The sequence below is a fragment of the Convolutriloba macropyga genome, chromosome 10 (assembly GCF_964194025.1).
Source record: "Convolutriloba macropyga chromosome 10, txConMacr16.3, whole genome shotgun sequence".
In the NCBI taxonomy this organism is placed as follows: domain Eukaryota; kingdom Metazoa; phylum Xenacoelomorpha; order Acoela; family Convolutidae; genus Convolutriloba; species Convolutriloba macropyga.
The window spans coordinates 27383589-27409964 of NC_134477.1; the positions used below are offsets into that span (position 1 = coordinate 27383589).

The 26376-nt window shown below is 35.7% G+C and overlaps 1 protein-coding gene across 4 annotated transcripts in view; it reads left to right on the forward strand.

Annotated features, from left to right (window-relative positions):
• The window catches only part of LOC142348404 (uncharacterized), a 107145-nt gene that overhangs the window by 60832 nt on the left and 19937 nt on the right, over nucleotides 1-26376 (forward strand). For all 4 annotated transcript variants that reach the window (XM_075399749.1, XM_075399753.1, XM_075399752.1 and 1 more), the window contains exons 6-8: nucleotides 2723-2844; nucleotides 5174-5198; nucleotides 25544-25736. In XM_075399749.1, the coding sequence (XP_075255864.1) occupies nucleotides 2723-2844; nucleotides 5174-5198; nucleotides 25544-25736 (340 nt within the window). The remainder of the gene's footprint in view (nucleotides 1-2722; nucleotides 2845-5173; nucleotides 5199-25543; nucleotides 25737-26376) is intronic.

The following is a 26376-nucleotide window of genomic DNA, read 5'->3' on the forward strand; positions in this document are numbered from 1 at the left end:
TAGACAAAAATAAAAAAAATTATATTACAAATAAACCCGTGTCGAAACCAGTAAATTCGCAACGTAATCTATAAATGCGCTGTGTGATCATTAAACAACGAGACTAGGTAACAAATAGACAAAGAAAGAAAAAACACGAAGTTAAAAAGTTTTTTTTTAAATGAAAGCAATTGTTTTCAAAGTCATGAAAGCCATAAGCTATCTTCTCATTGGGCATATGCTCATTTCGTCCTTCATAAAGACCTGCTAAGTTCTGTCATTATCCGGGAAGCTTTGTAAGACTAAAAGGACGAAGTCAAACGACAGTTAAATACAAATGTAAAAAAATCAATTAAATTCTTTGAGAAAGTTGGGTCGGAGCCGTTAAAACCATAATCTACGCCTTTCAAGACTTATATGTTCAACTGTATCTTTTTTCGAACGCTAATGACGTAATATAAAAATAGTCGCTAAGATGACAATGTGACAAAACGTGAAAAAGAGAAAAAAATAAAACCAATGCATAAAAAAATTGAACTCCAGTAGTATCAAAGCCTGAAAACCATAACATAACGCTTAGAACCGCAAAAAAGATCGAATTTTAACTCTGTTGAAAGAATTGGAAAAAAATCATTCTTTCTTGGCTGACACTAAGCTACAGGTTCACCAATTTAAGAGAAAAATATGGACAAAGTTCAATAAGCCTTTGTTTAATTAAAAAGCGAACATAATTTTACGAGTAAAGAAAATACATATATTAAATTGGATCAGCTTAGGAATCCAATTGGACCAATCAATAGTGAGCTTTGATTTGAATTGTTCTTTATTTAATTAACATTAAAAAGGTTGATTTTTTTAAGAAGAGCGACTGAATACAATTCGAAGTGTTTTTGATATTTAAAAATCCACGTTTGGACCAAAACCAGCCTTGCTTTTGCTGTTTTTCTATTAAGAACACTCAGTCGTATTGAATAAAATAGATCTTGATAATTCGTTAAATAAATGCTGCGTTTTTGCTAATCATAGAGCAAAGTTAGCAAAAAACGGCAAGATTTTAATTCCAGACTACTCTAAAAAGATTGTTTTAATAGTATTCGTTTGTGTACTTCTGTTTTTTGGTCGGAAAATTTAATCAAAGTGAACTAAAGAAGCTTATTTTTGGCTATTTTTGTTGAAATTGGCTGAATTTTGAAGCATTTATCCAAAAATTTAGCGAAAAAATTTATATCAAAATAGTCAACAAAACTTTTGTGTCTTTTAAAAAAATTCAACAGTACTATGGTTATCAATTTTTTACATGTCTTAGCAAAATAGACGAAACATTAGGCAAAAATTCCGGAAAATAAGAATAAAAATAACGCAAATCGGTCTAACTTTCGCAAAAATTTAAACCACGATCTCTTGCTCTAGAAAACGAAATTCAAAAAATCTTTTAATTCCGTATTCTACGCTGGACGGGCATTCTAATGATATCAGTCTCAACACTCTACGATGAATAAATCGATCGGTCAAAATTGACTGAACAAAAAATTAACCCATTTGAGTTTATACTTCCTCACCCTCCAATATAGTTCAAAGCAATCTTTTGTTGCTCAAATATAAACGTCATAACACTTCAGTCTTAAGACTGAAGTGTTATGACGTTTATATTTGAGCTCGATTTAAGCAATCAGTTCCTCAAGTCTTCTATCAAACAATTAAGTGAAATCACTGAATGACAGTCACTGGCTTTGTCGTTAGACATTACCAGAATTACCCAGGTTTAGGTCCAGACCCAAATTGAGCTATGATCAGACTATGCAGACTGAAATGACCTCTGATCAGACTTTCCAGACCGAAGTTACCTCTGATCAGACCTTCCAGACCAAAATGATCTCTGATCAGACTTTCCAGACCAAAATGTCCTCTGATCAGACCGAACCCAGACCATTGTCCAGACTATAGTGCGCTTATGATCAGACTCAAATACAGACCATTGTCCAGACTATAAACAGACTATGATCATCTTCAGACCATGTTCAGACCATGGTCCAGACTCAATTTCAGACCATTGCCCAGACTTTAATCAGACTATGATCAGACTCAAGTGCGCTCAAAATAGTCTGATGAGTCTCTGATCGGAACGCTGCTTTATTGTTGCCTATTGGCAGAGCCAACATCCCTCAATAAAAAAAAACAAAAAACTTGAAAAAATAATGCACTCGAAATCAGACCTTCCAGACCGAATTGACCTCTGATCAGACCGAACCCAGACCATGGTCCAGACTATAAAGACTATGATCAGACCGTCCAGACCAAATTGACCTCTGATCAGACCGAACCCAGACCATGGTCCAGACTATAAAGACTATGATCAGACCGTCCAGACCGAATTGACCTCTGATCAGACCGAACCCAGACCATGGTCCAGACTATAAAGACTATGATCAGACCGTCCAGACCGAATTGAGCTCTGATCAGACCGAAATCAGACCATGGTCCAGACTATTGTGCGCTCGAACCGCTTTCCAGACCCTGTAATTTCGGTCTGGGAACACAGGGGTGTGCGCTCGATTGGGTCTGATCATAGCTCAATTTGGGTCTGGACCAAAACCTGGGTAGGGTGTTTAGGCTCATAGCCACTATTAGGCTCAATGCGACTGCACGTAGAGCCAATTTTAATCTAGAGGCAATTATATAATGGTCTTTTTGCAAACGAGGGATTAGTTGAACTAATCTGAAAATGAAAGGGAATGACTCTCAGGTCGTGATAATGCCCAAGCCATGGAATCTGACAGATTACCCACTTCCAAAGGATCTGCAGAGGGCAATCGATTTTTACGTGAACAGAGGATCTCTACGTTTGTTGGATTTGCCCTATTACGTGTAATCAGAACTCACACATTCGCCCATTGTAGTTCATACGATTGATTATTTTCTGACTTTTTGAGTCTGAAAGTACTATCAATTTGTTCTTCCCTAGGGTCTATAAATTTGAACATACAAAATTTTTTCTAAAATTCTTCTTTTATAACCCAGATGAAAAAGTGCAAATGAAACACAGCATTTTCAAACCTGATTTTTTGTATCTTAAAACACCAGCTTATAAACTTATAGAACTTTTTCCCGGATAAGAGTAGTTTGATAACAAAAATTGGAAATTGAATACCCAGTATCTCTCTCGTTGTCGGGTGTCACCATTGTATAGAAAATTAAAATTGTAAAAAATATATAAGAAGCAAAACGGGGATAATGATTTCCGCAAACATCAAAATGTTATGGACGTCTGTTTTTGTTTTTGTTTAAGTTCAAAGTGCGTGCTCAAACATTTTCTCGGAATACTTCGCAAAATTATTTGTCGGACTTTCACATCAAAATTATTGAAATGAAATGTATTTAAAATTTGGCTCACACTCGACGAGTTTTGCCTGCCGAAACGTTATTGAGTATAGAAAACGTTTGAACTAAAAACTATAAGTTTTCAGTTTGCTATTATGTATCAAATATTTATTTCCCCAGCAAAACTAGACTACAGCTTTTGAAAAACAACCAAAGGAGTTGTAATGAGTGGATCTTTAGAAAAAGAAATCTCTGCTACTCAGATTTTACGTAAAGCCTAATCAACCAAAAATTTTTCACCGATCGTGTATAAGCTGGTCCTCTCAACTCTCCTTCTTTTGGAGAAACTATTTGTTTGACAGATGTTTCCGAATTCAAAAGAATTCTAGAAGATCATATCACACAAATGCAAAACAAGATCCAGTGATAAAATTTTGATTTAAGCTAGAGAGAGAGACAGACGAGACAGAAGCCTTGTAAGAAAATTGTTTGTTTGTGGAGCTTACAACGCAATCCATCTTGGCATAGACCTCTGATCAACCAAAAAGCAATCCACGGGGGAATTCAAACTTTTTCGACGCAGAAGCATTATCAAAACACATCAAGACGGTGCAGATCATGTATGCTTTGAATTCATAATTGTAATTGTTATTATTTTTTTCCTTGTTGTAGGGGAAGTGTTGTCTTTTCTCAGCAATTTTGCATACAACTTTGTTATAATTATGTTCACTCCGGCCTGCAGATGGCTTGTAATGGCTTCTTTGAAGCAAATCAGCTCGGAGAAATGAATGTTATAGAAAATTGTCTAAGCTTGTTAATGTAACCCTGTTCTAGATAAAAATTATTCAAGAATGGCAAATTTCTTCGGATTCCCCGATTCCGACACCCAAACTTCGTAATAAGCCACACAGTGTTTGGAGGCTATTTTGCATGAGCAACTAAATTTTACCTACAATTTCAGTATCCAGTATTGCTGAAACTACTTTAGCGAACAAATGCAAAATCTTTGGATCAGTCCTTTACTCAGATCGAAAAGAAAACAGATAGTGGGAGTGTCGCGAGAAGGAGAATTGAATACACGCCACAGTATTCCAATGTTGTTTCAGTGGGATATCACCGATACCGGAAACTTTTATGATAGTTTTAAGTTAAATTGCACCGCCTTATTTTTCTCAGAATAAAGAGAACGCTTTAAAGTTTTTGTTAGTTGTTTTTCTCGGAAGAACAAAACAGATCAATGGTCCATTTTTGGTATGCTATAATATTCTACAGATCGCTGCTGCCATTAAAAGAGCTTAATAAAAAGCATCCGGATCAAATATTTTTAAAACTTCCAGTAGCAAAAAATTGTACTGCAGTATTTTTATGTAGAGGTGTTGGATGTTTCACTTCAAAAATTTAATTTTTGTCAATGAACAAATGAATTTTTGTTGAATTCTTTTATTAGGTCAAAAAAAGTTCAATGTTTTATAAATGCTCCTAATTTTTTCTATATTTAAAAGCCCTTAGGTACTAAAAACACTTTTCAAAAGAATGTTACAAAAATGTTACGTTTTTACAAAAAAAAATTGGAAAGTTTGGCTGTTTTGAACTTTTGGCCGACAACTATTTCATGTCTGATCTTTTGAAACCCATATTGTTCTCTATCGTACTAAAACTCAAATAGAAAACTTGTTTGTTCCTTACAATACCGAATATATTTGAATGATAAAAGAAAAAAAATGGCAAAATTGAGCTGAATGAGCTGAAAAATGAGCAATTGAGATCAGTAAGCTAAAATACTTACGAAATGAGATAAACAACCAATTGCTTAGCTGGTTGATCGGAACTGAAATTTAGTTGCATGTGCAATTCTTTCTATCAATGGGCGAATCAGTGAAGGGCATTCGGGAATTCCAAAGGTTAGTATCAATTTACGCAAATTACGCAAGTGAAAATTCAAATTTAGAAGGTTAGCAGGGTCAAAAGACATGATATTCATTGTACATTTGTCTCAATTCTTGCAGCAATACAGTCAATCTACAACTAAAAGTTGCACAAGATAAGGCCTACTATGTTGAATTGGGAAGCATCTGATTTTTTTTTTGCAGAAATCGGCTACATTTCTGCTAGGTAGGTTGATCTTATCTGAAAACACCGGATATTGTGACTTGGTTCCATGGCTGACCATCTTAAACAAATCGTAGAGACATTTGGCAAATGCTTAAAAAAGCATCTTATCGTTTACAAATAGCATAAACAACGCTGAAAAATTGATTAGAACATCCATATAATCTTCTGAAAGAAACAATAGGCCGATAAGCTCTTGAATTAAATCTTTTTTATGTATTACAAGCAACATAAAGCAACGTATAACTGTCAAACGTACAATCCAACAACGCGGAAGCATTATCAAGTTCAGAGTGCCAAGCAAGAGTTTAGACGGCAAGGTTTTCCGATGCTCTTTTACTGGTTTTTTGTCTGATGTTATTGACGTCAAAATCCGTTCGTATTTAGTCAACGATTGTCTAGAAAACCTAAAATTGTTAAGCCGAAAACCAGCTTAATCGATACATATCGTGGTTATATTCACCTAAAGTTAGGTTAAACGAACTTTTTCGGAGCTTTTTATGTGGTGACCGTACAATAGATCGAAAGGACAACAGATCGCAAACAGAAAATTTGGGACAATAGAAGTAGTAATAGTTAAGCAAAGCTGGGGGGGGGGGGGGTAAAAGGAAGTACCTATGTATTAACATTAGGTATAGCCTCCTACCCTCCAATTTCCAAAGATGTACCTCCTCACAGCATGATACCCAAGCTGTTCACACGAAGGGGATTAGCAAGATAATCCTTCAATAATAATTTAGGATGACTCATTTACAGTTACGTACGACTTTTCAAAAATGTACCTCACAGCATGACACCCAAGCTGTTCAAACGAGGGGGATTAGCAAGTTAATCCCTTAATATTAAATTAGTAAGGCTTACTCATTCCCATATTGCACTTTAATAATGTAAATTTCCAAAGACGTACCTCACAGCATGATACCCAAGCTGTTCACACGAGGGGATTAGCAAGATAATCCTTTGATATTAAATTGGTAAGGTCATTGACTCCCTACCATCTTACACTTTAATAATGTAAATTTCCAAAAGCGTACCTCACAGCATGATACCCACGCTGTTCACACGGAGGGGATTAGCAAGATAATCCTTCAATAATAATTTAGGATGACTCATTTAGTTACGTAAGACTTTTCAAAAATGCACCTCACAGCGTGACACCCAAGCTGTTCACACAAAGGGGATTAGCTAGGTAATGTTTTAATACTAAATTATGTAGGATGACTCATTTACAGTTACGTACGACTTTTCAAAAATGCGCCTCACAGCATGATACCCACGCTGTTCACACGAAAGGGATTGGCAAGATAATCCTTTAATAATAAATTAGGATGACTCATTTACAGTTACGTACGACTTTTCAAAAATACACCTCACAGCATGACAGCTTACGTGATTTTCAAAAATGTACCTCACAGTATGATACCGCAGCTCTTCACACTAAAGGGATTAGCAAGATAGTGTCTTAACAACAAACTAATAAGGTCATTTTCTCACCATAAGTGTAAATGAGTCATCCTATCTATTTTAATATTAAAACATTACCTAGCTAATCCCCCTTTGTGTAAACAGCTTGGTGCAAAAAAGTACAATTTTTTATTTTTGATTTTTACAGATTTTTTTACATTTTTTTAAATCAATTTTTTGTTTAAAATAGTGTTTCACTGTGTCGTTTTAAAATGATGTTCCAATTTTCCGATTTCAGAAAAAGTTGTATTATTGTTTTGAAAATGTCTATTTCTTATTTTTTTAGCCAATCACATATTCTGTCAGATCTGATTTTGGAATGTTGATGCTGAAAAACATTTACGATTCATTTTGTCTTTTGTCTTGGTTCAACAAAGTAGCCTAAAGAAATGCAAAATACTCCAATTTTTCCTTTACTTCCTTCAACATCTTTTCTTTCTACTTTTCATTCAGATTTAGATTACGCTCCTATCACGGAAGCATCAATATTTAAAACGGTAGTAACCGATAACAATTTGGAATTATCTTTTGAGGTGGATTGCACTAGAGTAACAATTAAAACTCAGACAACTAGCTTGACACTTCCGAAGGATTTGCGGAGAACTTTAGAGGCGTTTAGACATCATAACCTCCACGTAGCCGAAAAAAAGTCAACAATTCATTGCTTTCTCTCCAAACTTATTTTCAAACCATTGAAAGAATTCGAAAAGAACAAGGGTTTCACCCGTTGAAAGACAGCAAAGGAATTATGTTCCCGTACTCTCGTGACATAAATCACTACGGTGTTTGGTGGGTAGAAGACATGTTCTCCAAGCATGCTGACTCATTTTCTAAAAAACCAGAAGCCTTCAATCTGCCCGATTTCAAAGACCTTATTCTTCCTTCGATCCAGGAAAATGTCAATGAAGAGACTCAATCACCTCATCAAAATATTCCTTTCCCGAACTATAGGTGTTCTCCAATAGAATAGTGAGATAACTCGCTTGAGTTCGATGCTAAAATTTCCCTCACGTGACTAAATATAGAAAACTCATCTTTGGCATCACGTGATGTTACTAAAAATAGAAGTGACATAACTATTAAGTCATGATGCACGCTCTATTTTCATTGGTTACGAATTATTTTATAACATCTCATTGGATAGGAAGTTTATTTTTCGCTACTGTTCTCGTTCTTACTTAAATTTCATTGGTTCAAGATATCAAGCCCTTTCTTGAAGACAATTCATTCATTTGTTTCTTTCCACTCTCAATATTCAGTTACCCTTGTATACCCAACTTTTCTACTTTTAAAACTCATTTTTACTTACTGATGGATTAAAGCTCAGTCTCACCTAACTCCAAAAAACAATTCTCCTTTCCCATCCGCAAACGAAATTACAAGGGAAAACCAGTTGTTCCCTCTCCACAGTTTGATTACCACAATGAGAGAATGTTTTCTCTATTTAAAGACATCAACGATAAAAAAGACAACACTGACCCGAAACCAAATGAGGAGCACGATGGAAGAAACAACTGTTGGCCCTTTCAAGAATACGGGAACCGGAAGTTTCAAATCAGCATCCCAGAAGAAACCGTCAACACAAACTCTAACTGGACTCACTTGAAAGTATTTCGCGAAAATGTGGAAAGTGAATATGTTCTGCATCAATTTCTGATGCTATGGGCCAGAGAATTGAAGCTTGTTATTGAAAAGATACCTGAGATGATAAAAGAAGCACTACTGTTCGAACCTACTGTAGGTGCTGCGAAGCTGGTGATTGACGAAACTGTGTTCCAACCAACTGATGTTGAGGAAAAAGCAAAATTTGATGTGTTCTGGGAGGTGAGTGAGACTGCTCGACGGATGGTGTGTGTGACTAGAATATTTTTCCAAGATGACCCGAATCGATGTTATTTCACAATCAAGCTGTTCACACGAGGGACTGAAAAGGACAATTTTAGAAGGAAATGCTTTCTTTCGGTCAGAATTGGTGAGATGGAGATACTACACAGAATGAGTGATGAAATTATTTCAGTGCTGAACAAAGTCAAAAATCAAAAAAGATCGCAAAGTGCATAACAGTAATTGCAAATTTTTTATATTGTTTGTTGTGATGTTTGTCTTTAATCACTTTTTAAAATTTAATGTTCCAGTACAGTTGCTTGATATGAACATTGAGGAAATTGTAGCGTTAGAGAACGAAATCAGTAAACTTTTTGTTGGAAATACAAAACGCAGAAATTATTTTTTGGCTGTCTGTCGAAGCTTGAACAAAAATGTAGATCTGGATAAAGTCAACAGAGAAGCTCCGTTTGGGGGACTAATAGGAGTTTGTGACTCAAAGTTAGAAAAAATTCTCAATTGGTCAAAACTTTTTCGATTACATGCTACGTTTCATGATGCCGCAGGATACCTGGAAACAAATCTAAATATTGGCCCTGGATATTGTTACGTTGTTCCATTTTTTAATTCTATATTGAATTTTTGTTTCTTGAGACATATAACAGGTCTTGCATATTGTTGTTTTTTGAAAATGTCACCACGATTCCAATTAATCAAAGTGTGAATCATTATTACAAAAAGACAAACAAAAATCAGTTGCTCTCTAATGACAGATCATCTCAATCACGCATCTGACTTTATTTTTGATAACAACAATCTCGAAAGACCTCCTTGGAAAATCTGTGGTCGCACTTGCTCTCGAACAGATTTTTGTCAATATTTCAGTGCTTAGTTGTATTAGTACTGCTTCTGTTTTCAGTTATTAATCTTATTTTTGCTAGAACTTGTGATGAACGAACAGTTTGGATTGCTATTCTTTCGAGCGCCGTTGGTTATATACTTCCTAATCCCCGAACATAAAATGAACAAAATCATTTCAACAAACGAACGAATTTTGATGTATCTAGTTGGTCCTTCCGGATCTGGAAAAACTGTTTTTATCAATGATATGCTACGAATGAAAACTTTTCAGCCATCATTTGATCGAATTTTTTACTTTTATAAGCACTTTCAGCCAATTTACGACACAATGATGCAATCAATTGCAGACATAGAATTCATTCAGGGAGTTGACTTTGATTTAATCGATAACTTACCCGCTGACGGCACTAAATATTTACTTATATTCGATGATTCATTAGACATTCTTTCCAAGTCGGAAAAATTCAACGGAATTGCGACAGCCGGTAGACATCGAAACCTAAATTGTGTATATATCAAGCATAATCTCTTCCACAAAAACAAAATTGGACGTGATGCCGAGCTGCAGACTACTCACATTGTTTTGTTCAAATCACCGAGAGATGTGCAGCAGATTGATATCTTGGAAAGACAGCTAGGTCTCGGAACACAACTAAAACAGTGGTATGATGATGCAACACAAGAACCGTATGGTCATCTTATGATTGAATTGAGACCATCTACACCTGATTTGTTAAGATACTGTTCAAATGTAACATCATTTCCCTCAGAATTCTTCGTTCCGAACAGTCGTGCTCGTATTATTGATATTAATGATAAACGCACAGAACTATTATACTCTGAAGTTCTTTCGGAATCTCAGCAAGAAATTTCAACCAGCTTTCCTTCTAAATTGTCCTAAAGAGTTCATCAGATTTCTCTGTGAGTGTATTGTAAACTTGATTGAAGGAAACCTCACAGGAGTAAGAAAAAGTCAGTTTGTTCGCTTCCAAAGACAACTTAGAAAGCTCACTTCAAAATCAACAACCCTCAATTCCAGAAGACTTATATTGGGGTCGAAAGCTGGAATAACAATATTAAATTACATATATCAACCTTGTATGAAAAAAATTTCAAATTTCTTCAACGAGTGAGGTCAAAAAGTTTGTTCTTGTTCCAAAAGAACTGTGGGAGAGCAGAAAAAGGAAATTACCGGAACCCTTCTGCGAGATCTATAAAAAGGAAGAAACTGTTTTTCCAGTTATCAAAAAAGCGAAAGAAGAAATTATTTCCGAAAAAACCGAACGTCCACCTAAAGAACTTAAGACAGATCTGGAATTTCACTATAAGAACAGTCCCGAGACATTGAAAACTTTGAAAGAAAGTTACGAAAACAAACGGTTGAAAATTTCACTTTCCAATACAATTATTGTTGACAACGTTGGCACAGGAGTTGATATAAAAACATTCCTTCATTCAATCAAACTGAAAAACGCTCCAGTTGATCCAAACTATTTCCTAATTCTTAAAGTTCTAAATCTGAGACCATATCTGGTTAAAAACAACATTTTGAGGACACAGTATGGTTCAGACTGGTTCAATTACAGTTTCAGATAGAATCAAATTGCAGAAGTTGTATAAAAGGAAGGGACCAACAGCTTTCGGTTCTATCAACAACCTAACAAAATCAAGTGGAATAAGTCGCAAGAAAGTTACAGAGTTTTTACAATCAAAAAACTCTTATACGAAGTACAAAGAGATCAGAAGAAAATTTCCCCGGCTAAATGCGCATGCTCGCTATATTGATGAGTTTTGGTGTTTGGATCTTGCACAAATGGATAAACTATCACAATGGAACCGAGGTATCAACTTTTTACTCGTTACTGTCGATGTTTTTTCTCGATTCTTGCGAGTAGAAGCATTACGAAGCAAAGGAGCAGAGGGTGTGAAAGCAGCTTTTATCAAAATGTGTTCGAAAAAGAACGAACTCAATTTCCCGAAAAAATTATGGTTAGATCAAGGAAAAGAGTTTGTTGGAGATATGGCCAATTTCAGCGAGGATGTGGGAGTCAAATATTATCACACTTATAGTGAAACAAAAGTAGCTTTTGGCGAGAGAGCTATACGAACCCTGAAAGAGTTAATTTACCGCTACCTGGAGGAAAATGACACATTATCTTACATCAAAGACCTGCAAATGTTTGTTGACATCATCAACTCTAGGATGAATCGAAGTATTGGTTTGGCACCCAAAGTTGTAGTAAATGCTGACTTTTTGACTGTCATGTACAAGCGGATGAAACTACAAAAAAACAAGAAGCCTAATTTTAAAGTACGTGATAAAGTTCGGTTGGTATTAGTAGGGCACAATTTTCAAAAAAGATATAAGCCTCACTATACACATGAAATTTTCCTAATTCGAAAAATAAACACTTTGGCTCTTTTCCCGACTTACTTTGTTGTTGATCAGAAAGGAGAAAACATTGATGGAATCTTTTACGAGCAACAATTGTCAAAAGTTAAATAATCATTTTTCAATTAGTCGAGCTAGAAAATGGACGGTTACAATCTGCCTTATTTTAAAGGAGTTCCTCGTCAGAGAGGGCGTGGCTTTGGAGCCTTGGCTAGAACAGTCGCTAGAACAACTCTCCCAATTCTCAAGAAATACGTTTTACCTGCAGCAAAAAAATTGGACGAGATGTAATCGAGTCAGCCATTCCCGAAATTGGAGGTGTTTTATTAGGACAGACGTCATTTAAAAAAGCAGTAAAGAAGACTGCGAAATCAACAATACAAAAACAAGTTGGTGGTGGTATGAAAAAGAGGAAAACCACGAGACAAAGTATCGTGCGGCAAAAAATTCGGAAAGACTTTCTGAAGAACCTTGACTAATCAGTTTCCCAAACAAACGTCACAGAGTACAGTCAAACTTCATGAATTCGTTTTATCTCGAATTAGTATCCAACGCTTCCTCTCAAGTTTATCCTCAAAATACATTGGCTTCATTCACTAGTTTTCTTCCCGACAAAATTGAACTGGATGGATCTTGGGAAGTAGCTTTAGTCAAAGTATCATATCCCAGTATATGTTATAACGTTGAAGGAGGATTGATGACCTTTCACTATGATGAGAAATTTAAGCATGTCTTCAACATTCCAGCAGCAGCTTTTAACTCTATGGATGAATTTGTAAAGAGTCTTACAGATATTCCCAAAAAGCACGACATCCCAAAAACTTAGATCCTCAATTTTCCATCAACATCGACAAAAAAAGTCGAAGACTAACTTTTTGCAATAGAGAATCTCAAAATGTATCATTCAGCAAAAGTTTGGCTGCTAACTTGGGCGTTGAAGCTGGCAAACCTGTTAAGCCTTATTCGAAAAGATCATACAACACCAAGTCCTGGGCAACGGCAGATCTCCCTTTTGATATTACTGGAACACATACAGTTTTACTCTACTTGGATATAGTTGAACCCAATTCAGTCGGTGATGTGAAATGTCCTCTTCTACGCTCCTTTCCATTCAAACACCGAGAGTTCCATAATGATGAGATTTTTAAGAGATCGGAAGTTCTGAGTTATCGCAATTTCGAACACTTGAGATTCCATAAGGTAATCAAATCGAACTTCCACAGTATCCATGTAGAATTAAGAAACGCTGCTGGACAGCTTGTTCCCTTCTTCCCTATTGGTCAATTTCAACTTACTTTATTATTCCAGAAACAATCTTGATCATTTCCTCAATTATCATTATAAAAAACGGTTGGCTAAAATGAATTCCTTGTCTCATTCTATGCTCGAATTTTTCGGGAAAGTTCCAATTTTAGACCGAATTCTTTGGTCCAATGAACAACAAATATTTCCAACAAATTCCTTAAACAAGTCAACAATCGAATTTCAATTGGAAACAGATCGTAATATTTTCACTGACTTGCGATCTACTCGATTATTCATCAGAGGAAGAGTTATTAAAGGAGATCGAACACGTTTAGATAACGCCGACGAAACATTATTGGTAAACAATGCTCTTCATTCTCTTTTCTCTACTTGTGAAGTCTATCTAAACAATGAACAAGTTCACAGTGCCAATTCTCTTTATGCTCATCAAGCTTTTGTTTCTGCTGAGTTTTCAGGTACAAAAGGAACGAAGGAAAGCTTGTCTCAATGTCAAGGATATCGATACGAGATTGAGCAAAACGATTTTACAAAAAGAGCATTTACAGATACTGTTTTTCAAAAAGATAAAGATGAGTTTACTTCTTACGGTCCGTTGGCAATAGGACTATTTGCTTGTGAAATTTTACTTCTGCCAAATGTCAACCTCAGACTGAAATTGATCCGGTCTTTGCCAGCGTTCTATATGATCGATACTGGTGGGCTGAACTCTGAGGCTATAATTTTGGAAGCTTGCCTTTTTACTAGACAGGTAGCAATCTCAGATAACTGGATGAGAAGTTTCAAAAGCAGACTGCTTCGAGAACCTGCCAAATTTTACTATAATGAAGAAATTCCAAAGACGTTTATTATTCCCGCAGGACAGAACCAGTTTATACAAGAAAATATATTTTCAAACAAACCAATTCGAATGATTGATATTGCTATGAAACTGAATAATGAGTTCAGTGGAACATACAACACGAATCCGTTCCATTTTCGTAAATTTGGTCTTCGGCAAGTTAAAATTGTGCGTGTGAATCAAACTATAGTCAACTTGAAAACAGAAAATCACGTGAGAGCTTATGCTGAAACAATGAAAGCACTCAAATTTGATGATGACGGTCCTAACATTCAATACAAGGATTTTGAAAACCATTTTCATTTATTATTCGATCTTACTTCAACACAGGAGGCCAATGTCGAAATGCATTTTCCTGATGTAGTTGGAGCAGGAATTCGTTTAGAGCTCTACTTTGCTAACAATTTGACCAATACTGTAGAATTATTTGTTAGTGGTGAACGTATAAGTTCAATTGCAATTGATAAGGAGGGATCAGTCACCAAAAATGGATAATCAACAACTCTTACATGTTGTCAACAAGTTCCCACACCTAAAGTTCAAATACCTCGGTTCCTTCCCTGCAGATCTTCGACCAAAAAATTTACCTACAAACACGTTTTGTATAATCAACATAGATCCATCTACTCAACCGGGCTCCCACTGGATTTTGCTTGCGAATAAGAATGGAAAGTTGTTCTACGGTGATTCGATGGGAGAAGTTTTGGAAAATATGGCATCAGGACAAAAGCAAACTTTGGTTCATTAGTACAGGAGAAACTCAAAGATTCAGAATAGTGTGGTTTATATGCTATTTATTTTGCACATGTGTTATTTTCCAAAGTGTCATCTAAATATTTAAATGATTTTCATATATTGAAGTTCTTTGCTGATGTTTTGTAAGTTTTGAAAACCAAAATTTTGAAATTTTTGAACAGTAATCCGTAATATGTTGCAAATGGTTTTCAAAACTTTTTTTTGAGGTTTTGCAATTTTGTATTTTATTATTTGTATGTGTATTTGTATCTAATTCAGTTATTTCAAAAAAAGGTCTTTTGTTGAAAAGAGATTTTGGTAGGAAAACTGTGAATTAAAAACAGAGGCGATATAAATATAAGACTAAGGAGAAGGAGTTATAAATCTAAAGGAGTAGTGTGAATACCATCTTCACAGACTTTACGCTTGGGATAAAAATATGACAGTCCCACTTTCTTTAGTTCATAGGTACAAACTTTCTTGTTGTCAACAACTCTGAAGCCACGATTTGTTGAATAAACTCGCTCCTCATTGAAAAGAACTTTTCTATACTTGTTTAGGGGCTCCTGAATGTTGTTCTTGTTGAGTCCTTTACTTGATAGTTTAACTGTGTCTGTTTCCTCATCGTAACAGCAGTACGTCTTTGAACAAAGAGCAATCATTTCAGAGCATCTAAATTCTTCCTTAAAAAGTCCAGGAGTTCTCTTGTCAAAGGCAGCATGTTTTCTGCAACATTCTCGTGGGAAGAAATTGCTGCTAGAGTTTGCTGCAAAGTTATCATTGCAGTCGCTCTGTTTCATCCAGTACCACACTGATCGCATTTCTGGTCGAATGATGTCTTCAATTTTTTCCTCACTAAGGGCCATGTAGAGACTATCGGTATCCATTTCAATGAGTTCGTACTTGTTCTTATCACAGAAAGGGGTGAAGAAGTTGTATTTAAGTTGTAACATGGTGAGTTTGGCGTACTGGAGGATGAAGAAGCCTACAATGATTGGTTCTTTATGATCGATACGCGACTTGCTCATTTCTACCTCATATATCGGCTCTGGTAGCTCATTCATAGTCTTGAAAAACCTATTGTTGATAAATTTGTCCACCTGTGATCCTTTCACGTACTTGGTATTCGTATGTCGACTACGGTTCATGATCTGATATCCATAAGAACTGTTTCCAATCAGCTTCATTGTCTCCGCAACGACTGTTGACTCCCTATTCTGGTCTCCTTCGCGGCGGGCATCGACATTTTGAACAAATGTCTCAAAGCAGCGTCGCGGAGTGTATTGAAGAAACCAAAAGACGTCTTTTAGGATCACACTTTTTTCTAGATAAAATAACAAAAGTGGTGTAATAACTGGTCCTCGTTCAAGCTTGAAACTGGAAATGAGCATTTTTCTTGGTCTGGATAGTAATTTGTTTCGTTCTGCAAACTCTTTCATATGGTCCCCAATATCATCTGGTCCCACTTCACAATTCTTGAAAATTGGAGGAACGTCTTCAAAGTAAGGATACATTTCCTCTGGGACTTCAAGACTACAATCGACGACACCAAACAGTTCTCCACGTTTAATTTTCTCAATGAGCGAGTGCTTGTTCATCGCTGGTTGGAAGGGATAATTTGACTTGAGAATGTCTTTAACCCCATTTGTGTTTTCGCTCCTCCACTTCTTCCATTGACACTCCCAGATCTCTTCAACATTCAACCCCAATCCCTTCAGGTACTCTCTTCTATCATTGTCACGTTCTCTCGGCTTCAATCCGCTTTCAATGTCCTCGAAGAGAAGCGGTTTTTCCTCTTGACACGGACAAAAATGAAAGAAGCAACCCATCGCTTCAAAAACCGTGTTACAATGGTTACAAAACCCATCAACTAAATAAGGACCGAGCTTCTTTTGTTTCTTGTGTGTGAACTGGGTTTGTATTTTACAATTGGGGTGAACCTGTTGGAAGTAGTCCATGACCTGCTGTTCAAAGTAGCAGTCTCTTCATTGTACTCCCACTTTGTATAGGGTCCTGTTGGCATCTCTTTTGTCATGGAAAAAGGGTACAACTGACTGGCATCTATTCCGACGATGGACCTGCAAACGTTTTCTGACTCTCGAAATTTTGTTTCACCAACTTTTGCATACCTTGTAAAGATAATTGAGGGTCCCCCTGTTAGCCACTTTTGAATGTAATTATCATATTCTTTATCCTTCTCACAAAACGGAAAAAAAGCTGCATCTGTTGACGAATGAAGGAACCTGTTTGCCAAGTTGGGAAGTGTGTAGCCCAACTTCAAAATGTCTACTTGTCTTGAGTGGTAAAAACTGATCATTTTCTTCATAGCCTCAAGTGTAGGTTCGACATCTTTGTTATTGTACCACATGAGGAAGTCACGAAACGTCTGCATACCTCTTCTTTCCCATATATTTTGGAGCTCCGAGTAATTTTCTTCGGTATTTTGTGGAACTTTCTTGAGTCTCAACTTCTTCAAAAAATTGCATCCTGTTCCATTCCACCGTTTTTCAATTCCACAAACTTATCGTAATCGACTTAAAGAACGTTGTGATTCTTCAACTTGCTCCAAAAGCTGTCAATTGGTGGCAGTTGGGATACATTCAACTTCTCAATACTGTCGAACCATTCATAGGGGAAGAAACCTTTCTCTTCACTCGCTCCATAGGCTTTTAGGAAATTATTCAAAGTTGTCGCTCCTCCCAGGAAGTTTAAAATGTCCAGAAACTGTAGACCAAGAAAATTCACGCCAATATATTTATTCCCCATTCGAATCACTTTAGGAATAACGTTTTTTTCTATTAGGAGGTGATGCAGAAGATACTCTTTGATTAAGTTCAAATCGTACCTCGAACTGTTGAACCCAAACACAGGAATGGTGCTGTAATAGTGCTCAAAATCTTGTCTCAATTTTGATAACAGCTTGAACTCACATCTCAGTCTCTGAATTTCAAGGTCTTCGTCTTCCTCGCCGTCAGGTTCCGCCTCGTTATCAATTAAGTCTTCCGCTCCGGTGGGTACCTGCTTGTCTTTCACTGGAACCAATTGTCGAACAGTCCAATATTTTTCTTCCAATTGCAACACGAAATTATTGAGTTTTTCCTTCATTAGAAGTGAGCTTTTTTCTTCTATATTAGTCAAGCTGGATACAAAATCACGGATTAGTTGAAGCGGATCTTTGTTGCAAATAAAAATTGTCTCGGAAAGCAGATTCGAGGATATTGACACACTAATGGGAACATGTTTTCCTATCCACGAAGTCAATTCTGTGTTTCTGAGTGTATTGTCGGGGACTGTTATTGACTCGAAATCGAATACGATAAGATTACAAAACAATCTCAACTCCTGTGGAACATTAATATTTACATCTTCCAAGCGCTCGAAAATAATTTCTGATAGCTGATAGGCTCCTGAGGGATAGTGGTGTTTGTTTTCTCTGAGCAATTCCTCATGTGGACTTCAAAATTATTTGATCTGTCGAAAAAGTGATCGCATACGTAGCACCGGAACTTTTTGAGGAATTTGTTAATGTCTGCTGTCCAACAGATATGGTTTTCATATCTCAGTAATGAAGTTGTCTTTATGCGTTTCATCGAGGAGCGACGAGTAATTTCAGCAAACATTTCCGATTCTTCGTCAAAAAATATTGAGTAAACTTGAAAATTTCTGTCAACTAGTGCCTCAAGAACAGGAATATGGTCCTCATGTATTCCTGGAAAGGTTTCGTCATCTCTCCTTGTTGCTGAGAGAAACATCTGCATCAATTCCATTGTTTTTTGTTGTAAATGAACACTACCATACAAATCGTAAGCCAATGCACGGAACATACACAAGTTGTCTTGGCAGCGCTTCTTTCACAATCAGAAACAAAACTCTTGATGTAACCGTTCCTGAGCAAAATAGATGGAACATTTTGAGTGATACAGCCTAGAGGAACACCACTGAGGAGAAATACAAAGAAAGTGACATTTGTAACGCAATAAAACTTCCATTTTGTGTCTGGACGTTGATTGATTAGATTTGGTAAAATTTCATCTTCTCTTAAGATTGATTTGATAAAATTGAGGTCTGAGTCATCGGCGAGAACCATAGGATTTAAGAATACGGGGTTGTTATCTGCTGCGTAGTAGTAGCGAAACTCTTCTGGATTTTGCACACTCTGCAGCACGAATCCAAAGGAAATATTGATTTTAGCTGAACTGGGTAACTCGTTGTAGACACAATCCAATTTTTCGATCACTGTTTCATGATTGATCTCCGTTATTTTGAAGTTGTGAACTTTCTTCCTGGACAATTCGAGAACCGAGTCTCGCAGAAAGTGTTGAACGGTTTGAAGTTCACTATGAAGAGCGGGAGAGTCGCCATAGATAGATAAGTCAACTTCCTCGTAGGTTCTGGGAATTGAATGTTGGTGACTTTTTCTTTTGTCATTAAGGAGTTGATAATACGTAGAGAAGGATAAGGGACAGCTGCTACAAGAAAACTTCTTCTTAATAATCAGAGACGGTGAATGTACAGAAGCAATGTGACGCTGCAGTTTCTCGTCTTCCGGAAATGACTGTGAGCATTGTGAACATCTTTTTGCGTGAAGCTTCTGATGTCTGCTCATATTGAATTTCATAATAAGCTTATTGCGGGAAGAGCACTGTTCCTTTGGGTTAGAACTTCTGGGCTTTTTCTCTAAAAAAAAAAAGACAGAGCAAGATAAGGATTTGTTGCTTGAAATCTGCGAAAGTTTGCACGGAATTGAAAAGTGAAAATGAAAGTAAATGTTAAAATTTAAAATAAATTCCACAATTATTAAACTGATTTTTGAATTGTTAAAAGGGAAAATGAAAGTTTGCCTGAGTACTGCTGTCCTCTCTACTGTTTTCAAACTCCAGAAATTGTTTTGGAAATAATACTGAAATGTGCAATTCTTTGCTGCCTTTTTATTATTGAACTCTTTGGAAAAATAAGAGTTTTTCACAAAGAATTAACTCAGAATTAATTCATAATAGGTTTTAGAAATTCTCTTAATCTTAATCTTACCTCCCGAAAACAGATTTTATTAAAAGAAAACTTGCCTGTTCGTTTTTGGATTTGGAGGTGAAGTGAAGTGTTGCGTTATCTACTGTTGAGGGAAAATTTTGGCAGGCTAAAATGGTTCAGTTTAAATACAGGAACAGACTAAGATTTGTATTAGTTTAATTTGAGCAAACTTACCTGTTTGTTTTTGGATTTAGATGTGAATAAAAGTGTTGCGTTATCTACTGTTAGTGGAAATTTTGGCTGGCTAAAATGGTTCAGTTTTAATACAGGAACAAATCAAGATTTCCATTAGTTAAATTTTTTGCTTACCCGCTTCAACACTGCAAGTGTTCAACTTGAAACTGTCAACAAGGAGAAAAAACGGTCAACTTGAAACTGTCAACAAGGAGAAAGAAATAAAGTCTATCTGAAAACGAAAAGATAAATTGAAACTGTCAACAACGAGAAAGAAACAAAGTCTATCTGAAAACAGAAAATTAAATTAAATTAGAATTTTGACCAACTGATTTTTGGATTTTGTTTTGAAATAATGAATAGGAGTAGTGGCGAATGAATGAGTAATCCAAACTGATTTGTTATTGAGGGATTATGTTGCTAATCCCTTTCGTGAGAATAGCTTGGGTATCATGCTGAGAGGAACATCTTTGGAATTTTACATTAGTAAAGTGTAATATTATAATGGGTAAATGACCTTACTGAATTGTTAAGAGATTATCTTGCTAATCCTTTTCGTGAGAACAGCTTGGGTATCGTGCTGTGAGGTACATTATTGGCAATTGTCATTTTCAAAGTGTAATATGTGAAAGGGTAAATGTCCTTACTAAGAGATTATCTTGCTAATCCCTCTCGTGAGAACAGCTTGGGTATCATGCTGAGAGGAACATCTTTGGAATTTTACATTAGTAAAGTGTAGTATGAGAAAGGTAAATGACCTTACTGATTTCTTATTGAGGGATTATCTTGCTAATCCTTTTCGTGTGAACAGCGTGGGTATCATGTTGTGAGGTACGTTTTTGGAAATTTACATTATTAAAGTGTAAGATGGTAGGGAGTCAATGACCTTACCAATTTAACATCAAGGGATTATCTTGCTAATCCCCTCGTGTGAACAGCTTGGGTATCATGCTGTGAGGTACGTCTTTGGAAAATTACATTATTAAAGTGCAATATGGGAATGAGTAAGCCTTACTAATTTAATATTAAGGGATTAACTTGCTAATCCCCCTCGTGTGAACAGCTTGGGTGTCATGCTGTGAGGTACATTTTTGAAAAGTCGTACGTAACTGTAAATGAAACATCCTAAATTATTATTGAAAGATTATCTTGCTAATCCCCTTCGTGTGAACAGCTTGGGTACCATGCTGTGAGGAGATACATCTTTGGAAGTTGGAGGGTAGAAGGCTATACCTAATGTTAATACATAGGTACTTTCTTTTACCCCCCCCCCCCCCCCAATTTTGCTTAACTATTACTACTAATAGATCGAAAATTAATCTGTTCTTATTGGTTGAAATTAAGCAGTATTTGCGAGCTGCAATATATTTAACACATTTTGACAATGCCTCGCGAGCCATAGCCATGCCTTAGCGGCCCGTGGGACTTGGTATGAATCTATCACAACCGGACAAAATATCACAACAGAACATGTTATATGATGTATAATGAATGATCGCTCAAATCTGATTGGCCCAACTTTAATACTCAACTTTAATAATTTAATTTTCGATCTATTGTCCCAATTTTCGCTTTCGATCTGTTGTCTTTTGATCTATTGTCCTAGCACCTTTTTATGTATATTAGAACGTATTTTATTAACTTAGAACGATTTCTGTAAGCATTTAAATCGAATCTGATTGGTTAACATTAGTTCATTTACTACGTATAACAATCCATGAGTTATTGCATTTCGGTATCATCAAAGATATCCAACATAAGTAGGACTCTGATGGTTTGGACAATCAAAAACTTGTGGATTCATTTATAATCAGTGTTGTCTGTGATATTTTGTTAACGATGAGATGCTTTTTTGAGCATTCACGGCTATATGTTGTGTAGAGGTTTTTTTGGATGTTCAGACTGGCTTAAACGTGACAGATGTGACAAATTCAGCAGCATGAAAATATAAACCTGAACGGCGTTCTTTAATCATTGCATGATTATGTGCTTAGTTATTGTTTTTTGAACAAAAGTGTGGTTATGCGTGATTTAATCATTGTGTAATAATCATATATATAGCAGTAGGTGATAATATAGTTTATAATCAAACATATAGATTTTGTTGAAGCTGAGCTTTCACAACATGCGCAAGAAAATGCATCGTCGTGAAAACCATAGACAGGGAAAACTCTTTTGTAATAGTTGTTCATTAGTGATCGTGTGATCGTAATAGTCCCAGTTTTAGTTACAGTTACTAGTACAGTCATAATCACGTGATGTGGAGAAAAAAAGGGGAAATGACACTAGCAACACAAATAGACTCAACAGTATTAGCCTTACCAAACGGTTTTTATATTGCAAGAATATTGCAAAAATATTAAAAGTATTGCAAAACAATAACTGACTTGAACAGTAAAAAATGTGCTACTGTGGCTTGCGTCTCAAAATTTTCTTGAGCAGTAAACTGTTACTGTAACGTATATTGAAATTTATTCTTGAGCAGTAAATTATTTGTTACTATGTCTTATTTTGGCACATTATTGGAGCTAAATTCAATTGTTATGGACCTCAGCTTCTGGAATTTCAACTTTTCAGTTCAAAGGGAAAACACCACGTAAGTTGTGAATAAGTTTTTTTGCCTAAACAGTTCTTAGACTTACATATTTGTCTACGATTGTTTTCCCTATCGGATTGAACTGGTATACATATAGAGATCATGCACTGTGTGATGTGTAGCGATCCAGTCTAATTTGATACCAAAAAAACTGGATTAGCAAATAGTCATCAGTCGAAATTGTAAAGCAACGGTAAGAACATAGCGAATATACAGTTACAAAAGCTAACGGCAAAAACAAAATATCCGGACAGATTTTGAACCGCTGAAATTAACTGAGCAGTATAGAAATTTCCTTATTGCACTTAATTGGGATAGAAGCCAATGCAATTTTGCTTCCAAAAAAGAAGTTTCTCGAAAAAAAAAACACCAACTTTGAAAACACCCGGTTTATTGATCTTATAGCATGAGCCATCTTTTTTAGCGTTTTATTCAGCAGCTCTTGGAAATCAAGATTCCTGTCCATTTTGATATCAAGGTATCTGCAACATTCTTGTTTTTATAAAAAGTGGATCCAAAATCAGAAACTTTGCGCGAAAAAATGATTAGTTCGAATTTGTTTGTTAAATTAAGTTTGTTCACCTCTGGATATTCTTCTGTTTTCTGTAAAACTGGCTTGACTTTTCCATGCAAACTACTTAAACTACTTTCCTTTCCACAGCAGACAATATATATGTCATCTGCGAATTGAATTAATTTCTCCGTTTTGCACACCATGATTGACAATGTCACATTCAGAAAACATGCCATTTTGTTTCGGTTTTTGTCTGCGGTTAGCAAAAAGTGTGAACAGCAATTTTCGTTCGCTTCCTGCGAAAACCAGATCTTTCAATGTTTTTAAAGAAAAACACTCTGCTGAATGGAATTAAAAGCCGTTGCAGTATCTAGAAAATTAGCAACAATTTCTTTGTTTTGATCTAAATTAGAGAGAAGTGTTTCAACTAGTTGAAAAACTGCATCGGTTGGTGAACTCTTTTCTTATATTCGAATTGGTCTTCATTTATTAGTTTGTTTATCAATGAAATTCGCCGTCTGAGTCAGAAGGAATTGCTCAATTTTTTTTGCAAATCTCGGACTTTCAGAAATTGGCCAACAGTATGTACTATCCCATTTATCAATTTTTTCGAAAATTGGTGTTGTTCAGTCTAGTTTCAGTATAGTAGGGAAAACTTTTTCTTTAATGCACTGATTTGAGTCGAGTAATAGATCTACGCCTATAGCTAATTTGCATAGTTTTATGGAGGGAACTGATATTTCACCAAGTATTGCTGCTTGGTTATCGTCCAGTGAATCATTGACTGAATACAGTTCTTTTCTAGTCACAAACTTGAATGTGGATTCTGGAATGTAAAATTTATCCAGGTATTTACAAAAATGAGGATCGAAATCATACTTGAAAGGAAGTCGGGATGAAAAAAATTATCTAAACTCAGATAGTTTTAAAGGGAGCGCGATTTGGAAATCCAAATGACTCTTTTTAAACTTATTGGTTGTCATTAGTTGCAGTACTTCGGAAGAATTTAAGCAAGTACAGTAAACCCAAACGGTTTAGGCGAGTTTATATGTGTTTTTAAATTTTTTTAGTAAACGCTCGTAGCTTTCGTTTTAGCATTGTTGGGTTTGTATAATTTCCCGTGGTACGGCTTTTGGTCCGACTAACAAATTTTTCCCTTTTTTGTAATAAAACGATACAACCTTGCAAGAGCCAAATGAAATAGGGTTCTCAGAAGTTTTCTGAAGAGACAACAACTTATGGTGCAAATTGTAATCCCTGAGACCACCCCTCAATCACCAACCCAAAAACTCAACCCCTCGCCGACCGGGCCGAGGCGTCTACCCGGATGCCACCAATATTCAGACGCAAAAAAGTGGATAAAGTCACCAAAAAAGAGCAATACTGCTCATAAAAAGAACAGTCTGAAATGTAGGGAATAATAAGAAAAAGGGCAGCTGAAAAAAGGCTACTGTAGGCCTAATGCTGTTCCACTTCGATTACGCAGAAACCACAATTATTATTATTATTATTTAGAGAGAAAAAAGTATAAAGCAAATCCACTCTTAATTTTTAGGGAGACTAGTATAATAATCGGTTAATTGTTTCAGAGGAGTAAATAACTGATTTCAATCTTAAAGTTGGACACCAAGAAAAAAGCACTGGATCCCGCTCGCAAAGAGCGTAATCTGAAACGTCTTTTTCGTTAACTAGAAAAATGAAACTGTTCATTTAAAATCATTCAAAGAGTTCCAAATTTTCTATGTCAAAACCAAATCCTCAGGAATAACTGACTCATTTAGTAGTCAAACAAAATCTATTGGAAAGAATATAAGTATATCCGTTCTCCCTTTAGACAATTTGTTCATCTTAGCGCTCATCAAGTTAATGCACTGCAATTTAAAATAATTGTAAATTAGGGTCTACCAATAATGAAAAAAAAAGTTAGATAGATTTCAAGTTTTGAAGAAATGATTAAAGTTTAATTGAAAATTTAAAGTTTAATTGAAAATGATATTCTGGAGGTTATTTTCTCTAAATATTTTCCATTTTCATATACGAATGTTAAAATTTATAGGAGGGCAGTAATTTGATGGTCGGATGGGTGTAGGTGTTTTGTGGGGTGTTGAAAAACATAAAATATATTATGAACAGGAAACTAAAATTTTGGCATGAAGAAAATCGACGATTTCTTTCGTTTCAAACCAAACATACCGACGATTTCTTTCAAATTTACATCCTAACATACCGTAGCTTTCATTCCTTCTAAAACTAAATATATCAAAATTTCCTACATGAAGAATATCCCAAGCGTTAGTCACCTTACATATGCATCATTTTGCAAAACTCAAATCCTAATTGAACTGCGGGAGAAAAAAAATTGGTATCAAAAATTCATTCGAAAATAAAACGAACGTCAGTTAAATGTTGTTTTACTAGTTTTTTGAAATTTTAGTTACTGATTAGGGCGAAAATGATGTTTACCTAATGATGGATTCTATCAAAATATGGCACGTGACTCACTGCTACCTGAGGCACTCCCTGGAGTTCAAATACATTACAGTGATGGACTTGGATGAGGTGGTAGGATTCAACATGGACAGATATCCACAAGGAGTCAATCAACTCTTGGAACAGTTGGAAAAACACTACAATTCAGGTACGGAGAGATAAAATATTTGACAGCTATTCTTAGGAGATATTCGATTAGTGTTGGATTTTTGTCGCCAAATGTTTTCCAATCTTTGACTTCTTTTTGGATAACTTTTTCATGCATGCCTTTCGGATATCTGCTAACTCTAGATTTTCAAATTAGAACAAATTAGAATTTTCGAACTAGATGAAATTCGACTTATACGAAATTAGAATTAGATAAATTTAGAATTAGCTGATCCGAACTTATATTATTAATAGCCGCACAGCGATAGCTGGGGATATTATTTGCCTTCTCTTGGTTTTCTCAATTCAAAGAATTTGAATTGTATTGGGGCGCTGTGTTTTTTTTAAGATGTGTTCACACATTTTTCAATGACTTTGATCTTTCAAAACGGGATAAACAGGTAAAGCCCAGCGGGCAATAAGTTCCATTAGCGGCCCAAAATGGACGTTAGTAGTCCTTCAAGTGCTTGGAGTGGTGCAGCTGCTGGGATGGCCTCAATTTAAGGTTAAAAGGTCTTTTTAAGGAGTTTTTGCGCTCAAAATGGTGCAAATTTTCATGTTTGTCGTGATTTTTTTTTTTAGTTTTTTGTTTGATTAGTCTTAGGTTGAAGTTTTTAAAAATTGATCAAGGTTTTTTACGA